The 21,282-nt window shown below is 44.7% G+C and overlaps 1 protein-coding gene across 4 annotated transcripts in view; it reads left to right on the plus strand.

The window, feature by feature from the left end:
* RAB3C (RAB3C, member RAS oncogene family) overlaps positions 1-6,032 on the plus strand; it is a 103,505-nt gene extending 97,473 nt beyond the window's left edge. For all 4 annotated transcript variants that reach the window (XM_033164407.1, XM_033164406.1, XM_033164408.1 and 1 more), the window contains exon 5: positions 4,625-6,032. In XM_033164407.1, coding sequence (XP_033020298.1) covers positions 4,625-4,812 — 188 coding nt within the window. In that variant the 3' untranslated portion in view covers positions 4,813-6,032. The remainder of the gene's footprint in view (positions 1-4,624) is intronic.
* Positions 6,033-21,282: the final 15,250 nt, after the last annotated feature.

Below are 21,282 nucleotides of genomic sequence, written 5' to 3' on the forward strand. Positions count from 1 at the left end.
ACAGGAACTTCTGACAGGGGATTGCGTATATTAACTGCCCGTCACACTCCCAGTTGCTCAGCACAAAAGGGAGTATAGTGTGAAATGAGAAACGTGCTCAACTGGCAAGGCAGATTCTCCTTTCTCAAGTGGTTTCTCCAGCAAATGTAGTTAGTGGTCAGTAGGGATGAGCGAATCTGTCAGTTTTGCTTTTTCTCAGTTTCTAATTTCTTTCCCCATTTTAAATTCAGTTTGCAACAATTCCGCATCTGTTTGGAAAGTTGTTGCTTCTGTCTTTTTTAAAGTTGTCTCATAAGAACAGAAGATGAGCCTGCTGGACCAGACTGATGGCCCATGTCGTCCAGCATCCTCTTCGTACAGAGACTAACCAGATGCCAGTAGGAAACCTGCAAGCAGGACCCAAACATATGAGCACTCTCCCAATTTACTGCCTCCAGCCGTGGAGACAGAGCATAGCTATTGTGGCTTAGTAGCCAATGATAGTCTTATCCTCCATGAATTTGCCCAATCCTCTCAGAAATTCATCAGCATCTTGGCACACAGTTCTCCTAATATAGTCATGTTTGAATGCAATTCCCCCTAATATAATGCATTTTGGGGGCTGTTATTTTCAGGAATATATGTATTTTTATGCACACTTTTGCCTAATGTACACATTTTTGAACACATGTTTTGGTTGGAGAACTGCATCGCAAAATTTGGAGGAGTGTCGGGGTTTTGTTTTGTTGTTTTTTTAAAAAAAAAGCCTGTTTGGATTCACATAGTGTTTCAGGAAGTGCAAATTAGGTAGAGTCACATAAAAATGCAAACCAAACTGAATTTCTTCCCCGATTCCTTGTAGCAGGCAGGGAGATTCCACCTTTATTTCTTAAACAACTTACAGTAGGAATTTACCTTCTGATAAACACAGGAAATAGGGACGCGGGTGGCGCTGTGGTCTAAACCACAGAGCCTAGGGCTTGCCGATCAGAAGGTCAGCAGTTCGAATCCCCGTGATGGGGTGAGCGCCCCTTGCTCAGTCCCTGCTCCTGCTAACCTAGCAGTTCGAAAGCACGTCAAAGTGCAAGTAGATAAATAGGTACCACTCTGGTGGGAAGGTAAACGGCGTTTCCGTGCGCTGCTCTGGTTCGCCAGAAGCAGCTTAGTCATGCTGGCCACATGACCCGGAAGCTGTATGCCGGCTCCGTCGGCCAGTAAAATGAGATGAGCGCCGTAACCCTAGAGTCGTCCATGACTGGACCTAACAATCAGGGGTCCCTTTACCTTTAAACACAGAAAATAAAACATAACTGGAGAGAAAGGCTAACTAGAGTTTCTACCTACTTTTCATGTCATCAGCTGCTGTCTCACACCCACTAATCTTAGTTTGATTGGGGAGTTTTATGATTCCGTGTTCTGCATCTCTTCCTCCACTTCACCTCTAAGAGCTTAATCTTAATTGCACATTGACTGGCTTATGACATACTGTTAAATGATGAGCCTTGGGATCACCCACCCACCCCCACACTCCCCTCTCCTCCTCCTTCATGGACCTAAAGAGGTGATAGAAAGGGCAGGTGAAGAAATGGTTAAGCACCCTTGAAAACTGCCCCTTTCCTGAAGCTGTGTTTCCTTATTAAAAGCAGCATTTTAATACACACACATATGCACATAGCATCTTGTTAAGCCCTAAAAGAACATTAGAAGTGACTGTTTCCTGAGTCTTTGCTATTTTTGTGAGCAGGACTAGGGGAGTGGGCATGGATGCAGAGCCCTTTTCTTCTCCAGTAAACCAAGGAAACAAGCATGAGCAGAGGATTAGAAAATGAGATGGCAAAATCTCTTGGGCAACCTGAAAAAAACACACCATGTAGCTGGGAAAGACAGCTCCGTGAAATAACTCATCAAAGAAGTTGGGTTGGAAATCTGTTTGGAGCATTTGCAGGTTCTGCTTTCTAGAAGTGGCTCTTTTTTTTTATCAGAGCTATCAACAGTACCTCAACAGCAAATTAAGAGGTGCCCCTGTTGCGAATCTAGCTCTCGCCAAATGGTAGTTATAGAATGGGGCAGGGAGAGTCTGTTCCATTCATCAAAAAGCCTGCAGCTTAAAGAAATCCTCTTGCATCTTGAGATTCACACTGCATTTTTCTTTTTTCTTTTTTGCATGCCCCTATGAATTTTTTTTAACAAATAGTAAATGTGTCTATGCAACAAAAATGTGTTTGAAAACTTATATGCAGGCACACTTGGATTGTCTGCATGCAGAGTTTTAATTTTTTGAGAACTGAATAGGCACACAGGTGTGTTTGGAGCCTTCCTCCCTGCCTATTAAAAATGTCCAGGTTGTTGTGTGTTTTAAAATTTACACTTACAGCTTTTGTAAGTCAATTGGAGTGGATCACAACCCACAAATACCATTTTCACATGTGAAATCAGTGCCTTTTAGCTTCTCTCTCTATCTCTCTTTCTCATCAGCTTTGTGCAAAACTGGGAATGCAGGACAAAATATGTCGGGGACCCATTTTAAAATAGAAGATTAATTTAAGCCAATAAAATATGCTGTGCGTTTGCATTATAGAATATACAAAAAGGCAGTTTAAGCCACAGGTGTAAAAATGCCCTGAGTTTGCATAGAAACATGGTACTCACCATTATCCGGACAGTTACTTCTTATGCCCAGATTGAATCAGTTGCAAATTTTGGCTGGTGTAGCTTCACAAACAGTAGCTGTTTACTCTGTGTCAAACAGAACCTCATATAATAATCTTCAAAGCTTGGAAAATCCATACTGGAATTATTATTTTTTACACCAAATGTTTGAGCCCCTTTCCCAGTAGAGCAACCATTCCCAAGCACCTGTGTTAATAGCCAGTATAATCACAGCCCCCAAAGGGTTCTGTTTCTAGCAGTTTAGATACATTCCCATTAGATACATTCTGGGGGAAATTGATGCATATAGACTTATCCAGGCTTCCTGTCTAGCCTTCAAAGCTATCCAGTAATATGGCTGGAAAGAAAATAGGCCAGAAGTCTGATGATTTTGTTATGATGATGATGATGATTGAAATATTTCTGTTTCCACTATGTAAAAACACCCCAAAAACCTTATTAAGGCAATACCTTTGTTAGGAAGACCAAAATGTCACAAACAACAGTGGGGTGCTGTTTTCATCATATTCAGCTTTTGAGTCTCCTTGGGCAGGAATGTCAGTTCTCTGTTCTCTATCAGTTCTCTAACAGTGTCATAAGAACATAATAAGTGCCTGTTAGATCAGGTCAATGGCCCAACTTGTCTTGTCAGAGGCCCCTAGCACTAGGATGGGGCACTGGTACCCTCCAGATGATGTTGGAGTCCAACTTTCATCACTGGCCAGTATGGCCCAGTGGTCAAGGATGATGGGAGCAGCAGTCCAGCAACATCTAAAGGGACTTCTGCATACCTGTCCTCTGCTGGCCACTATTAGAGACAGAATGAGGACCAGATGGGCTCTGTGGTCTGAGTTAGCATTTGCATTTGCATTTGCAAGTCTTCTGCTCTTAATAAGCAGACATCGGTCCTCTTGGCTACAATGCAAAAACACAGCACCTTGCCTCCAGCTTTCTTGTTTTGTTTTTGTTAAATTAAACTTTCTTATTGCATACACACAATACACAATCTATATGTCCAAAACAATACTAGTATATTGTTACATACTTCTGCACTTTTAGCTTTCCAGAACTCCCTCCTCTCCATTTCTTTCTCTGTCTTGCTCAAACAGCACAGAAACAGATTACACCTAGATTACATCATCATCCTTCGCGGGGAAGGGAAAAGATATGCTACCTATCCCTTCCCACCCCAGTTCTGGTGGGCTTCAAATTTCTGGGATATGCCTGCCATGTCATGGCTGTTGGCTCCTATTAAGGGACATTTGTCTGGCCTTGAGCCATTAGGCAGCAATCTGTTTTAACAAAAGGTACAGCCAGGCTAACGTCCCTAACAGATGGAGATAAATACCTTTGGCCATCTGGTTCATTGCAAAGGGCTGAGCCCTTGTAGTCTCCTAGAACAGTCACCCTTCTCTCTTTCCTGTGCATTGGTGGTGCAGAAGCATTTGCACTGCAGCCATGGAGGATCCGTGGTTAACCAAATCTTGTTAAACTGCAGCTCCCATCATGGGCTAGTGGGTGTTGGAATCATGAGAAAATAAGAAGCTGCCTTATACCAAGTCAGGCCATTGGTCCATCTTGCTCAGTACCATTGACACTGATTAGCTGCGGCTCTCCAGGGTTTCAGGCAAGAGTCTTTCCCAGTCCTACAAGAAGACACCTTTTTGTATGCTAAGCATGTACTCTGTCGCTGAGCTATCACTCTATTCCCTAAAGCAGGGCCAGCAGTCTACATGTTCTTGGACTCCCAACTCCCATTAGCCCCAGAAAGCATGGCCACTTGCCAAGGATGATGGGAGTTGGGGGGGGGGGGTCCAACAACATCTGAAGGGCTGAAGGTTCCTCACCCCTGTCCTACTGAGCCCAGTTGCTCCTTTGCTTGTCTTTGCATCTACCCCAAAGCGCTGTCTAGTCAGTACCTGAAGAAGGTAAATATAATGTTGAATGGTTGAAAGTGCTGTTTCTGAATGATTGCAAGTCTGTCTGTTTCTACCAGGTTTTGAATTCTTTGAAACAAGTGCCAAGGACAACGTCAACGTCAAGCAGACCTTTGAACGGCTTGTGGATATCATCTGCGACAAAATGTCAGAAAGTCTGGAGGCAGATCCTGCCATTGCTGCCGGTAAACAGAACACGAGACTAAAGGACAGCCCTCCTCCACAGCAACCCAACTGTGGCTGTTAATAGAGTCATTGTCGACAGAGGCGGCTCCAGCGTGTTCTTTTGCCAATAGAGTATTTACATAGGGTCTATATGCCTTTATTTATAACGTCTTACCGGTTCATTTTTGGGAAAATATGTCTTCTTTAACGCCCACTGCTGGTACAGTATGTGCATAGAGTTGCTTTGCGAAACAGATCGCAAATGTGTAAGGACAGGGCCCTCCGATTTCTCAGCATTTGGCCTCTGCACGTAGATGGCTGTTCGTCTGCGCTCTTTATGTTCACCTTTATGCCCGTTCCACCTTTAGCTGGTGCTGTGACTTCAGCTCCCCATTTTGCCTTGATTTTTCCTCATCCTTCATCCCATTTCCGGTTAATGCTATTTACTCTTCTAGGTTGATGATCCAGCAAGTCAGAAATAGGACTCCTGCTCCTTGGCACTCCAAATCAATACTAGCACTGCAGAAAGGTAGCAATCTAATCACGCAAGCACGCTGTACCTTCCAGGTAACTTGCTAGTCTGCATTCCCCAGAGAAGTCCATGTTTCAAGGTGGCTGGGGCCCATTAGCAAAACCACAGGTGTCCTGCTAAGCAGCAGCAGGGATGGAGAATTTAGATCTCCCAGATCAGAGCTACCTGCCTCTCAGACAGCCTTCATTGGGAAGGGTGTCCTACATTCAGAACCAAGACACAATAGTTCCCTGGCTTTCAGCCATAGGCCTTGCAGAGTCTGATTGTTTACCAAGTATTTCTGGGTTTTTGGTTTTCCTTCACTTGAGCATTGCTTATCTTGAGGGATACTTGTCCAAACTTCAGACCATATTCACGCAAACTTTAATTTCAGTTGAATAATAATAATAAAACCACTGTAAATTCTTAACACTTTCACTTTTGTATCGGTCACACTCAGTGGGCAGTTAAAAATGAAGAAGGGACTGGAGTATGGGGTGTTTTTTTTTTAAAGTGGAGTAACTCACTTCAGTTGTTTATGGTGTAAGCAGCCAAGGTGTAGGATTTGTCCTTCCCAGGATATCTCAGTGCACAACAGAGAATACAGTTACTTGCACTACAGAAAGTAGAGCCAAAAATAACTCCCACTACAACTAACACACTTATTTTCATATGGACACAGATGGAAGTTCCAAGGATTCAGAGCTTTGAATATAGATAGATATACTAGTGAAGTCATTGGAGGCCAATGGAAAGAAATTTATTCTTCTCTAATTGTCGAAAGCATGTACTGTACAGGAAATGAGTGAAGAAACGTTACAGAATGAAGAAGGACAAAGAGAGGCAACATGAAACAGTAAGAAATATAACAAGAATAATTGGGTTGCAGGCCTGTTCTCAGTTCTACATGCATGGGAACGCTGATCTCCAAAGTGCGTTACTCTTACTGTCCTTATTGGATGTACTTAGATCCTGATAGTAACGCCAGTGAAGATATATAATTTTTGCTCAAGTTATTCTTAGCCAAAATTTAGTGATACCCTGATCCTCAATATAGACAAGTTGGAAGAGACCTCAAAGGTCATCTGGCCCAACCCCCAGTGGTGCAGGAGTCCCACTACAGCACCCCCAAAAGGTTGACTTCCAGTGCTTCAGTTGCATATGCATAGCTCCATCTCCACGGGAGTTTCCTTCTCTTGGACAGAATGGGAACCCTGTAGGTGCTCAGCGAAGCTTCCCATTACATGTGCCAGGCATTCTACATATATACATGAAAAGGAAGCCCTTTGCACCCATGGGTGTCTGTATGATGCAGTGAAGGTCTGCATAGCTTTGTAGGCACCCTTTGCATGGAGCAGCAGCTCTCTGAAATCACTGAGGCTAGTTCACACTTGTGTACTATACACTGGCTGACAGCCGGACCAGATGATGACTTGCATAAATGAATGGGACATTGCAGATTTATCCCTTCATCAACTCAAGTAGAATATTTTTCAACAGAAGCAGCTTACACATGCAGATCAAGATCAAGAATAAGAAATCAACTGATCTGTATGCATATGTGAACCATAAACAACAAACCACCACACAATGGCTGAAAATGTAATGAAAGATTTACTGGAACACTCTTCTAAAATGCCAATGTTCCTTCAACTAAGCCACATGATAAACAGAGCCATGTGGCTTAGTTGAAGGAACATTGGCATTTTAGAAGAGTGTTCCAGTAAATCTTTCATTACATTTTCAGCCATTGTGTGGTGGTTTGTTGTTTATGGTCATATTATCACCACAGTGATACTTTATGTTGTTTGTGTCTGCATATATGAACCAGCCTTACCATTTTATGAAACGCATTTGGGTTTGTTTGTTTTTTTAAGTGCCAGGTTATTCTAGAAGCTCCGTTTTTGAAGAATTGAACCTCTGATTCCTACAAAGGATGATTAAGTGTGAATGTTATTATATACCTGGCATGGGCCACACGTGTTCTCATGTGGTCTTTTGGTGCAATTTCATACAACAACCCTTGACCTAAATTTCGTAAGTCTTCTTCGAGTGATCAGTTCCATCCTCTGGCAAGAGGAGCAATCTTTCCTCTTTCTAGACTGAGTGGGAGAGAGACAGAGAGAAGAGAGCGTCAGAAAGAGGGGGAAGAAAGAAAGAAAGAAAGAAAGAAAGAAAGAAAGAAAGAAAGAAAGAAAGGAAGAAAGAAAGAAAGAAGTGGTAGAAAATGTGTGGCTCCACCTATTTTAGCTCTGGCCCCACCCACTTCTAGCATGTGACCCTTAACAGATTCACCATGGCAGAAAGAAGGGTTCCCCAACCCTGTTATATACCATCAGAGAACTTTTTCTTCTTTCTTTGCTATGGAACTTTTATTTCTCCTCTCCAGTGCCACTCTCATTAATAACAGGGAGAATTGCCTGTGAGGACAGATCTGGGTCATTACTCCTGAAAGACATCTTGCCCCAGACTTGCTAGCTGATGATGACCTCCTTATATATAGCTTTTCACAAAAAAAAGTCAGAATTTGACGGTGTTTCTGGAAGTCCATATTAATTTTTAAATGAATAACTTCTATGGTTTCAGGAAACAAACCATGCAAATTGATTATAAACTCACAGAAAGACACTGAAAAATAAGCAAGCAGCATGACAAGTATTTTAGCCACTGTATTTCCCCACATGGAGATATTTGTTTCTCAGTAAATTCCTTCTCTGGTAATTAGAGGCAATTTCTCACCTCTTCACCCTGCCATATTCCATCTCTAGCTGGGTCACAGTGACAAAGTTCTTCTAATTATCGGAGAAGTATAAAATGTTCATATCTGTTATTTGCATTATCTTTTAATACCAGGTAGATGTTTTTCAGCAGGGTCGCAGCAGAAATAACAGAACCAAGGAAGGAGGGTGAAAGGTGGGTGTCTAGAGAATTGTTAAAAGGCACACCTGACCACAGGGTTACTGCATTTCACTGTAATTACCACATAGGGAAGCTAAGGCCTCGCTCCAACTGTGAGCCATAATTATTTTATTTTCTTCAACAAAATTTATATACCACTTGACTGGTAAAACCTCTAAGCAGTCTGAAAGAAATATTTAAATTATCAGTAAAAAGCAGTTTAAAACATTATAGAAACAATTAAAATTTATAGTGAAAGCGGCTAAAAGATAACACCTGCGTGTCTAGATAGGCTCACCTAAAGAAAAATGTTTTAAATAGGTGTTGAAATGTATTCCTAAGACACCTTTTCAGATGTGTGGGAGCTGAGGAGAGCAAAAATAAGCTAAAACCTACTCTTGGATACAATTGGGGTGCCAGAGCTCACCATGAACCAGTGGCGTAGCTAGCCTCTGCGCTGCTGGGGGTGGCGGCAGCGCAGAGGCACCCCCTGGGGGAGGGGCACGGGTGCGTCGTGACGTCATCATGACGTCACGACGCACGTGGATGCAGAAAGGGGGGATTTCCCCCTTTCCGAGGCTTTTTTTCTGCGGGGGGTGGTGACCAGCGGGGAGGGGGTGACAAGTTTGACACCCCCCTCGCGGGTCCGACCCCCCCGCCGAAAAAAAGCGGCGGAAAGGGGAAAAAGAAGCAGAGCAGGGCTTGAATGCGCCCTGCTCTGCTTCCTCCCCCCCTCCCAGCGGTTTTTTTCGGCGGGGGGTGGTGGCCAGTGGGGAGGGGGTGTCATGCCAGCGTGACACCCCCTCCTCGCTGCCCCCCCCCCCGAAAAATAGCTGCTGGAAGAGGGAAAAGGCGACATGCCCCCGTTCGGGTCCACCCGTCAGGGCGGGGTGGGAGGGGCCGGCCAAAGTGTCACCCCTCCTCCCCTGGAACTAAGGGCGGCCCCCCGCCCCCCCTTGCGATGCCCCTGCCATGAACGCCTCCCTTGTTCTCTTAGAATGGCAATGGCTCCCACCTGAGAGGTGCTGGAGCTGAGCTCTGGTGACCTCCGGCTGGGGAGGAAAAAAATGCCTGGTTATAATGCACAAAACGGAGCATATTTTAAGAGCTTTTGTGGCACTCATCTCCCCACACCCAATGCCTCACAATATAAATGAGCTAGCAACACACACACACACACACATTTAATTTTGTTCCTTAATTGCTGCTGAATTAACTCCCCTCCCAAATAAAACTTGCCAATTTGCAGAGGAGGATATGAGGCAGAAAACTAGATAGCAGTCAGTCTTTTCTTGCCACCTACCAAAAAACAGGGCAGAGGTGGGGAACAAATAAAAAAAGAAAAAGGTTGAAGTAAATGTATACCACCAGTAAAAGAGAATTTGATAGAAATCTAATCAAGGAAATTCTGGGTTGTATCTAACGACGTCCCATCAGCTCAAAGACTTCTGCTTGTGCAGTGGGACTCCCTGTTCTCTTGTCTTCCTGCTCCTCACCCATAAGAATATTTGGGGGGTTCCCCAACCCTCTAGAGCCGATGAGGGGGTACTGAGGTGCGCAGGGAGAGGGAAATGAATTCCCAGTGCTAACTTGACAACTTCATTGGATATAACTGCCCCTCTTGGGTGGGTGGGGGAGCATTTTGATGCAAAAAACACAGAGTGAAAAATACTGAAGAAATTCTAGCATCCCTGTAATGTGCAGGTTCAATTAATGCACATGTTCAAATAAGAGAGGTTTGTTTATTGTAGGGCTGCCATATATCTGGGTTTTCCCAGACACGTCCAGGAATTGGACTCTGCAAATGGCTTCCGGGTGGATTTTTACAGAATTGGCAAAATGTCCAGGAAAAGCCGGACGTATGGCGAGTAGGGTGTTAAAAAATGCTTTTAAAATCCTTTTAAAAGCCTAAAAACTAACCCCCCCCCCCCAAAAAAATTAGGCAATCCTAATTTATTGCAATGTTTTATTACTCTGGGTTATTGCTTGTTACCAATGTAAACTTTATTCTCTGCTGTTCTTGAATGAATAAAAATACTTTCTAGAGGCTAGCCTGATTCCTGAGAGCCCAGCTAAACTGTAACCACACAGGGATATTTTTGAATTTATTTTATTTATTCCCTTTATAGCCCACCTTCTGAAGGTGGGTCTCCCCATCCTCACTGATTCCCCGCGACAACCCTGTGAGGTAGGTTAGGCTGAGAGGCAGTGACAGACCCAAGGTCACTCGGTGAGCTTCATGGCCGCGTGGAGACTTGAACCCTGGTCTCCCAGGTCCTAATATGACACTCTAACCACTACATCACACCATACACATAAATAGCCAGACTGCTAGTTGAACAACTCCTTGCATGGGTGAATTGCTCAAGCAGTTCTTTCCTTTGCACAGCGCCGTCTTAAAGGGATCGGGCGCCCTGGCGCGACGATCCCTCGGCGCCCCCGGTGGGCCGCCTCTCCGCCCACGTCCCTCCCGCGCTGGCCGCCCCTCGGGAGGGGGGTGGCCGAGCGGGGGATGAGGGGCGTGGCGCTGCAAGCCGGCCGCCCTCCGGAGCCCCAGCTGGAGCGCTGGGAAGGGCGTGCAAAGCCCCGCGCCGCTCCAGCGCCACGCCCCTCATCCCCCGAGGGGCGGCCAGCGCGGGAGGGAGGTGGGCGAGCGGGGGATGAGGGGTGTGCGCTGGAGCGGCGCGGGGCTTTGCACGCCCTTCCCAGCGCTCCAGCTGGGGCTCCGGAGGGCAGCCGGCTTGTAGCTTGCCCGCCGGCGCGCGGGCGCGGGTTGGGGAGGGAGCGCCCGGCATGCCGGCGGGCTCGCGGGGGCGCCCCTGGGGGGCCTGGCGCCCTGGTGCACCGCGCCACCCAGCCCCTATTATGAGACGGCCCTGCCTTTGCACATGGGCAAAATATTTCTAATGAAGTTTTGCATATTGGCAACTGGAACGTAGAAGCATGAGCTGAGCTGAATGTTACAATGCCTGCAAGCGCATACAAGCAATGGAGCAGCAAGCTTGTGTTTCAATTCGTGTATAACAACTCGTTCTACAGTAAAGCAAATGTGCCTGTCCCTTTTACGCCATTAATTCAGAATGGCATTTCCCCACCCTCGCTTATTTTCAAATCTGGTTGTTTGGTGTCTGAGAATAGCTGGCCTGTCCTTTCTGTCAAAATGGCCTTTGTTCCTTCTCTCTCAGCTGCAAATATATGTGACTGTTACTGGAACCATTTGTTCCTTTGTGCTTATACTCAGGGCTTTTCCAAGCAATCAGCTGATAATGCAACAGAGGTACAGTTAGTTGTTCAATGTCTTGTGCAGGATGCAAACATTATTACTCATGAAAGCGTTTCAGATATCGTATTTTCCCAGTGCTCAGAGCAATATATTGTTGCTGGTGAAATAAAATATGCCTCCCCCAGCTAGAAAGACTGTTTCCTTTTGGAGTGCTTCTGTTTGAGTGTCACCAGCTCCAATTGGCTAGAGCAGGCATAGGCAAACTCGGCCCTCCAGATGTTTTGGGACTACAATTCGCATCATCCCTGACCACTGGTCCTGTTAGCTAGGGATGGTGGGAGTTGTAGTCTCAAAACATCTGGAGGGCCGAGTTTGCCTATGCCTGGGATAGAGCCTGTGACGCCACGAATGATAGCAACAGCATTGTCCTGCTGCCCCATATAGTCACCCTGATATGAATGCTCAACTTTGAGAGAGGAGCTATAGCTCAAACTCTCCCATTCAGAATTTGCTTTGAGACTCGTTGGGGGTCACTGACAAGCTTAATTGACTAGGGAATTCTTTGGACTTTGACAGTTGCAACAAATCAGTTTCATCTCTTCTTGCTAGACCCTCTTTGCAGTTTGAGCATTCCTCTCCAGTTTGTGCTGGAGAGTATATCATTCAGTCATTAAAAAACAACAACAACAACAACAACAACCCTTGACCGTCCATATTTATTCTCCTCCATTCTATATGTACTGGTCATTGCACTATTGCTGGTGAACTGGAATAAGCCCTTGGTATATTGCATAGAGAAACTACCTGAGCAGCTCAATCTGTGTGGCCTTTCCAGAGCTTGAGTCTGAAAGATTATAGAGTTTCTTCCCAGTCAGCTCAGCTCTGCTATGTCCAGCTGTACTGCCTGCACCTTATTTATTTTAAGAATGAAGTGCTATTTAATGGTGCACTATGTTCATTGGAGTTTGATCCTAATGTGTGGTATTGTCGGAATGTTGTGTTTTCTAGGAGACTTAACAGTGGTGCAAGATTTATGTCTGTTGATAACAGTTTTGTCAGTCACAGACAGTTGCTAGAGCTACTTTTCAATGAGCATGTTTTGTGATGGCACTGTGTAAATGGTTGTCTTGTTGAATATGGGGTCCTTTTTCCTGAGGGTACTGATGGACATCCACTATTCCTGAATCAAAACACTGTAAATGTTCCTTCCATGGCAAAGTTTGCATATATTCCACACAGATTATGTTGGAGAAATCTGCAGTTAATTCTGGATTGTCCTTCAGAGATCCATGCTGAACTGTAAGCGAAGATGTTCCTGAAGTAGTGAAGATGCTTGTGGGTTTTTTGGGGGGTTTTCCACAGAAGCCTGTGCCATCTGTGTTCATTTTATCAAACCAGTACAGTTATGAGTGACAGGAAACAAAGGGTCTTATTAAGGGATGTGTTTCCCTGAGATACGGGCAGATTGTCATACATGTTTTTTTATGTTAGAAAGTCCAAAAAGCATATCTCAGGTAGCTTTGAGGCATCATTCAAAGTATAGATTGTTTTATTTAATAGCTACCAGATGGTCTACATCAATACACTATTTAGAAAGTGGACCAAGTACCATTGAACTAACTCTTCTGGGAATCAGAAAAGTTATGACAGAGCTGGATTCATAGCAGAATCCCCATAACTACCGCAGACCAAACCTTCCTTATTTACGCCTGTCAGATAATTAGGTCAATTACAGGATTTTCTGTTTCTTTCATACCCAACTAGAACTTGGTTCTGTCGAGCATCCCACCAACAAATTCAAAATACAAGTCAGCTTTAATATTTATAAATTATTTTTCTTCACAGGTCAGGTATATAGTATGGAGGTGGTGGTGGTGTTTTTTTGTTTTTTAAAAAAAGGTCTCTGTTAACACTTATTGTATCAAACTGCTTAATAAGGCACTTGACCAAATCAATCAATCAATACTCTGGTTTCTCTTCAGATCATGTAAATCTTTCGCCTTACTTGACCAAATATCTCTTGCACGTCTCGTGCCAACTCATTCCATATTTAGCCACGACAAAATCTAAATCATTTACAATCCTTTTCCTTATATCTCTCCCCCCCCCATCCTCATACCCCCCTTTGTTGGATTTGCCAAGAAATTCACCTTATCGCTAGGAAGTGCCTGTGGTAATTTCACAAGCTATAGAGCTCATATTTACAGTTGCAGTGGAACAGATGGACACAGCCCCCTGGCATTTTAAGGGGGAGAGAACACGCCCAGACATCCCAGCTATCCTACATCCCTCCCTAAACATAGGAAAGAGATACTAGGACTTACCAGGATGAAATTGACAGAAATGGGTAATTCTGACATGTACCTTGCAAACTAGTGTTAAATGGAAACCGTGCTGTAATTCCCGTTCAATATATTGTTGGTAAATGTCCACTGTGTTGTGATTCAGTTGGAACTGTCAGAATGTGTATACTATTTAATAGTGTTTGTGGAACTGAAGTGTCTTAAATGTGGCATGAAAATGTTATTTTAAAAAAATAAATTTGTTTTCTATTTTTGAACACCTCTAACTGGAGGGATCATGGGCCAATAAGTGCAATATTTAACGACTTATTCAGTGTATATAAACTTGTGTGGAAGAGAGAAGTGTTGTGGATGTGTGAAATTCCTGCTGCTAGTTGAAGACTGTGTGGCTTATTTAAACAATTTCTAGTAGCTGTTTTAAGTGTCTGATAGTCACGTTTATATCGTATAAATGCTTTTAACAGTGTCGTACAAGAATATTCTATTCCTGATTCTGTTAAATTAATTATTTTTCCTATATGAGATGATTATAAAAAACATATCCATATGTTTCCTTGCAAGTGCATGTCAATTTTACTTCTAGAACTGTGTCTTTAAAAAAAACAAACACCAAAAGATTATGCTATAAATAAAAAAAATGAAGAAACTTATTTTCGGTCAAAAGATCTTAGGCGTTTCTCAGTTTGTGCACATTTCAGAGGCATGTTCTATAAAAATGCATCATGTAGTAGACTGACTCCCATTTCTTCTCAGTGGTCATTAGTTGTAGACTCTGCCAGGTTAGGTCACCATAATGGAATGTATGTTCTAGATATCTCTACATTCTAGAATACAGGCATCATAGCTCAGACCACAGTAATAACTTGAATGCTAAGGAGACACATGGCAATGTTTCCCTTGCTTCGACATTAGTGTGTGCTGGGGTGGGGGGGGGGACAGAGAAGGGTGCAACTTCCTGCCTTGGGGGCCTAAAGTAGTAGAAAGCTGGATCCCTTTGTAGCTATACAAGACCACTGCAGAAAAGAGGGCCTGTACATCTGATGGCTCTTTCATGAGACAGATAATTGTTTGTAAATATACAAGGATATGCAGTTGGGAACATAAGTCCTTGTGGGCTTCTGGCACATGCCTTGCACATGTGTGCAAATACATCTCCCCCCCCTCAAACATTACAACGTTCACAAGTGGATATAGGAAAGTATGTTGCATCCTCCTTTGGTTCTCTATTCTGGAGGGCTGTCCGAAAACAGTCTTCTGTTTGAAGCTGTCATCTATTAGAGGTCCAGATCTAGTTTAAAAATAAAGAACCACAGAGGAGGGAGAGCAGGAGCCATGAAGTGGCCCGTCAACTGCTAATACTGCAGCAAGCACACAACTCACAGGGTGTCTTCCCCACTATAGTGTAATGTACAGTACTGTATTTCTAAATTATAGTCATTATTTCTAAATTTACATCTATACATATACCACATGCAGTTTTTTTTAATGCAAAGGCCCCCTCTTTTTTATTTTCTTTTTCTTTTTTGGTGACACAAAACCTCATTTTTAGCAGTGCTTAACTATTGGAAGGGTGGTCTTGCACATGAAATGTGAGCCTCTGGAAAGCACACAAAGAGGTTTAGCAATGGGAGCCTAAGCATGCCTTTCTCAGAAATAAGTGGCACTGAGCTCCATAGGACTTACTCCCTAGTAAACCTGCAGTTTTATGAGAGCCCCACAGTGTGAGCCTATGCATGTTTCCTCATAAGTGACTCCCATGTTACTAAAGGGGACTTAGTCCCCAGTAAGTTTCCACACCTGAGGGTGGGGAAGTTGAGCAAGGCATATGACCCCATACCCCCCCCCACACACACACAATATTTGCTGCCTCACTGTGTCCTGCTAATGGCCATGATACCAACGTCTAAGCAACTGCAGGGAAGTATCTAAAAATGCAGTCATTTTCCAGTAGTTTGAGGTCTGGTTCATGTGTTACAAAAAAAAAAAAAAAAAACACCCATAGGAGATTGTTCACTGTGTAGCCTATGGGCAAGGGATTTCTTTGGATTCAGGTAGGCTATAGAACACTGATTAGAAGGATCTATGTAGAGGAATTTCACAGACTGGGGAACAAATCACTGATGTGTGGGAGGGTGGTTCTATTTAATTCATTTTAAAACAGATTTGGGGGGTCCTGAATTTGATCAGAAAATTCCACCCAGGGAAGAGGACGTTTAACACTTTCTCCACTGCTATTTCCCCTCTCTAAATTGCCCCTCCCTGCACAGCTGCTGTTAGTTCTAGGAGTGGGGAAAACATTGACCCAGCAGCTGTTGACAGTATTCTCTCTCCTGCAGGGTGAATAGAGTTAGTTAGGAAAGCTATTCAGATTGGGGAAATTGCACAGGGTGAAAACAATTCAACACCTCCCTGCCTTGCCCCGCCCCACTCCAGCACATCCATGCTGCATACAAACATGCAACCGCCTGCACCTATTTTAAATGTGGGGGTTTGTCTCCCCCCCCCCAAGAACAGAAAACATCAGCCAACTCAGTCATGGACCTCCCACTTAACATCTAGTTTGACTCAGAGACTTAGCAACCCTGTTTCTGGACTTTTAGATGGCAGTTGGGTTTTTTATGATGGAATATACCTACACACACATGCAAATTCCCTGCAAATAGAAAAGTAGATTGTCAAGGAGTCTAAACAAGACTTCCCCCAAATAACCCTGGGACCTGTAGTTCGATATGGTTATTAGGAATTGTAAGTCTCTGTGGAGGAAATCCAGTTCCCAGGATACTTTGGGGGAAGTCATGTGCTTTAAATGCTGTGGAACTCCCCTTATAAACCCTGCTTTACTAAAGAGATATGAATTTTTTGTTGACTCTCAAGTGTTCCCTTCTACACGATCGCAGTCATGTGGTGGTGGGGAGCAGGGCTGTGCCAGCAGGCGCTGGTGAAAAATGGGGTCCAAAACATCGAGGGGAGGAGTACTGAGTGAGGAACCCTTTTAAATCAAGGTTGTACAAATCCATAAAACAAATACCCAAATATGGCTAACATCAAAATAATCCAAGGGATGGATATATATATATCCCCATGCCATGCTACAGTTACTTTGGACATGAGTCCCATTGAAACCAATGAAAAAGTTGTGCATAATTTAAGGCTGCAGTCCTTCAACACTTACAGAGAGGCACATAAAATGTTAGTCAAATACCAAAAACAGATAAACTGAACAGTAGGTATGTCGCTCAGTGGCAGAGCTCATGCTTTGCGGGCAAAAGGAGATCCCTGGCAACTCCATAGCTCAGTCGGTAAAGCAACAGACTCTTAATCTCAGGGTTGTGAGTTCAAGCCCCATGTTGGGCTTGCAGGGGGTTGGACTAAATGACCCCCGTGGTCCCTTCCAACTCTACAATTCTATGATTCCAGAAAAAGACACCTGCCTGAAACCCTGGAGAATAGCTGCCAGTTAGTGTAGACATTATTGAAATAGATGGGCTGATCCTGGATAAGGCAGTTTTCTACGAACTTATCTAACATCCAGGGAAACTGCTCACCCTGTACTGATTGCACTTCTTAAAAAAAAGTTTCTTGTGCTGCTGGGTGATCAGTGTTGTGGCGAATATCCTTTATTATGCCCGCAGGACTTCGTGTTCAGGTGTGTGTGATGTGCCAGTATTACCCATGTGCAGGCTTCTTAATTCTATGTGGAAATAAACCCTACATGTCAGTCATTGGACATTTTCGTTGATGCGTGTTCTGTATAACAAGTGCACTTGTCTTATTTTGTCAGATCTGTAAACATAATAATAAATATTTCAGAGACTATACTCATGAATTAAAGACGTGTTGAGGTAATTTTCTACTAATCCCTGCAAGCAATGAAACACTGCAAGCAAAAATGTTGCAAAGGCCGAAATGGCCTATCTTCTGAGTTAGGTCAATAAAACTCAAAGACAAAAGGAGCTAGGATTCCATTATTGTTTATTGCAAAAGCAATAGGTTACAGTGGAATCTTTTCACAAAACTGCAACCCTGCCCAAAGGTCCAGGCAGGGGTATTTATAACATTTCAAACAAAGGATTTCAAGTTAACCAATCAAAACTACGCATGCGCAATAAGCATTGCTAACTAAACCTTGATTCTCAGAGATCTGTTACATTTTGTTAGTGTGTGTGTGCTGGGAACCTGTGTTACATGTAGCCATTTTCACCATGTATCAACTTACAGGTATGTTCTAGTTTATGAGCTGCTGGCGATTGATGTATTTGCTTGTTCTTCTATCCCAGTGGGGGATGGCATCTTCCCAAATCATCAGTTTCCTAAAGCAACATAAGTTTTCTATAGAAGCATATTCCAGGATTTATAGGAGTTCACGTTATCACATTCATTATGGCCCTTTGGGCCACTGCCACAAACTGACACACTGCAACCCAATGAGGAGGGGAAAGAGTGTGCAGACTGATGCATGCCAGTGTGTCCTGAGGTTCTCCTCCAATCCTGGGACAGCCAGGTCAGCAAAGAGCATTGAGGTCAGCAAAGAGCATTGCTGGTGCATGCTTTACATATTTTTCTTAACACATCTGAAGTTCACCTGGACCATCATGTCACCCTGTGGGTCAAGGGAACAGCTGGCCTGATTGTGGCTATGCCATGCAACTCCCGCAGCAAATAGGAAAGTGCTGCTGCTGCCCTCAAGTCGAAGCGAGCAGTTAACAGCTTCTTCTTTTAAGATGCCTTTCCTCCCTGCAAACAGGTTACATTCTCAAAAGATATCAACTGATCAGACATTCAAAAATAAAGAGCACACAACTGAGGTTGTAAAACAGACGGCAACATTTTCTGTCAAGCTGTGATGTTGTGAATGCACGCAAGATCCTACAAATCATAACTTCCTCCAGAGCTATTTTTCTAGAAGAAGAGGTGCTGGAACTCACCATAAACACCTCCCTCGCTCTCTTAGAGTAGCATTGGCGCACACCTGAGAGGTGATGGAACTGAGTTCCGGAAATTTCTGCCTGGGGGGGGGGAGCCATGGCTTCCTTACATTCCGCTATATTTTGGAAAGTTCCATGTCTTTCCTTGCAGGCTGCATGTCAACATGTAAAACATCCCCTGTCCTTCCTAAGCTTCATTTCTGATGATTCCAGGGGTGACCAATGTGCCGCCCTCAGGCACGCAGGTTCCCTCAGAGGTCTTCCCTGTTGCTCACAGGGTCCCTTCCCACTGAAATTACTCTTGAAAGAAACATTAAGTTGTAGGCAATGGAGTAGGTTGTGGTGTGTGCTTGGCTGCACAACTGTTTCTCGGGAAATTTAGCAGGCATGCATGTTTACTGTTAGGGGCAGATACACCTGCTGCATTTCTGCCCACCATGAAACTGGTAAATGCAGGGCTTTTTCTGCCAGAACACACTGGAACTCAGTTCTGGGAACCTCTCAGGTGGGTGCAATTGCCATTATGAGGCATTCATGGTGAGTTCTGACACCTCTTTTTCTAGAAAAATTGCACCGGTTAAATGCTTATGAAAACTACCCACCACCACCAAAGTGTCAGTCCTTATGATTTTTGCTTCCTATCCACTCTGGCTAAAGCAGCCTTCCCCCAACCTGGTACCCTCCAGGTGTTTTGGACTATAATTCCATCAGACACAGCCAGCATGACCAAAGTTTAGGGATGATGGTAATTATAGTCTTAAAAAGCTGGAGGGCATGAGATTGGGGAGGGCTGGGCAAAAGAAACAAACCTTTATTTTCTTCATTCTGACAAGGGGAGTTGGTTTGGTATTTATGAGGTTTTTTTTAAAAAAAAATATCATTGGGGCTTTAATATTGCTAAATGGAAATCTTAATCAACATTACTCGCTGGAATGCTCACCTAAGTTTTTAATGTAAAAAAAAAAAAGGAAAGGGGGAAAAGCGCAATAAAGGCTTATGATATATGCACGCACACCCAATAAAATCTGCATTTACTCAAAGCCTGTTTACTTCTGTTACATAAAACTGCCCATCTGCAACCAATCCACCCCCACCATAGATCCCCAGTGGAATTTAAAGATCAGGCATCCATTCGACTGCCTCTCCATCGCAAAAAAGTTTCATCTGGTTCTATTAACGTGTCTGTTCTTTGTTAAAGGCAAGAAGTGTTTTTTTTTCCCTACTTCAGAAAGGGGCCAACAGGCCCGTCTTAGAGGGATCGGCCGCCCTGGCGCAACGATCCCTCGGCGCCCCCAGCCTGCCGCCTCTCCGCCCGCCTCCCTCCCGCGCTGGCCGCCCCTCGGGAGGGGGGGTGGGCGAGCGGGGGATGAGAGGCGTGGCGTTGGAGCGGGCGCTCGCGCGCCGGCGGGCGGAGGATGAGGGGGGGTGGGCGGGCGCTCACGCACCGGCGGGAGGGCGGGCTGCAAGCCGGCGGGCGGGCGGGCTGCAAGCCGGCCGCCCTCGCTTCCCAGAGCCCCAGCTGGAGTGCTGGAAGGTCGCGCAAAGCCCCGCGCCGCTTCAGCGCTCCAGCTGGGGCTCCGGGAGGCGAGGGCGGGCGGCTTACAGCCCGCCCGCCCGCCGGCGCGCGAGTGCCCGCCTGCCCATGGGGGCGGGGGCTGGTTGGGGAGGGGGAGCCCGATATGCCGGCGGGCTCACGGGGGCGCCCTGGGGTGTCCTGCGCCCTGGCGCGCCGCGCCACCGGCCTCTATGGATGAGACGGCTCTGGGGGCCAATCACCTTCAGTCACTCCCCACCCTCTTCCATAATCCTTGTGTTTTCAAGTCTCTAAAAAACAAAACAAAGCACTTAAATGTTTTCCAGGTTCATTTAGGTTGCTTAAAAGCTTGCTGCTCATTTTTAGCATTGTTCAGCATAACTGCTACACTAAGGGGTACCATTTTTTTTTTGAACCAGCGGGCACATTTCAAATTCTGAGAAAGCGCTGGGGGGGTGCCAGGCACAAAATGGCTGCCACAGGGCTTGGTATAACATAAAATGGCTGCCATGAGGAGTGCCACAGGACATATAATTAAAGGGACAACAAGCCCTGACAACTTTATTGTTACCATGGGAAGTCAATGATATTCCTGCTGCTCCAAATTGAGGAGATTACGCCACGTTTATCACACACACACACACAGAGAGAGAGAGAGAGAGAGAGAGAGAGAGAGAGAGAGAGAGAGAGAGAGAGAGAGATATGCTGTTGCTGTCTAAGAACAACACTACCAGGAAACAAGGTGGGCACATCACATTTACTCCTAATTTCACAGAAGTTGCTTAGAAGGCACCGACACATTTTGCCCCATAACTTCCTTTCTAGGAGGGCCATAGACTTCCTTAAAAAGAAGGTATGAGTCTGAGGCAGTTGCCCAAAGGCACCAATGAAAGCCTTCACAGGCACAATGCTGCCCAGGGGCACCAGGTTGGCAACCTATATGCTACACCATTACAAATCTGCTGGAATTCCCTTTTCTACACAGCTATTTTAAAAAAGTACAATAGCCCTGTCCTCTTTTGCATCTGGCCATCCTAGCCTGATGTGGAGAACCCCTTTCAAAGCAAGGGCCGCATTCCCTTCTGTGCAGCCACTCTGAGGGCCACATGCCAGCAATGGGCAGGGCCAGAGGCAGAAGTTGGCCATGATGAATGTTAC

Source organism: Lacerta agilis, chromosome 11, assembly GCF_009819535.1.
Source record: "Lacerta agilis isolate rLacAgi1 chromosome 11, rLacAgi1.pri, whole genome shotgun sequence".
In the NCBI taxonomy this organism is placed as follows: Eukaryota; Metazoa; Chordata; class Lepidosauria; order Squamata; family Lacertidae; genus Lacerta; species Lacerta agilis.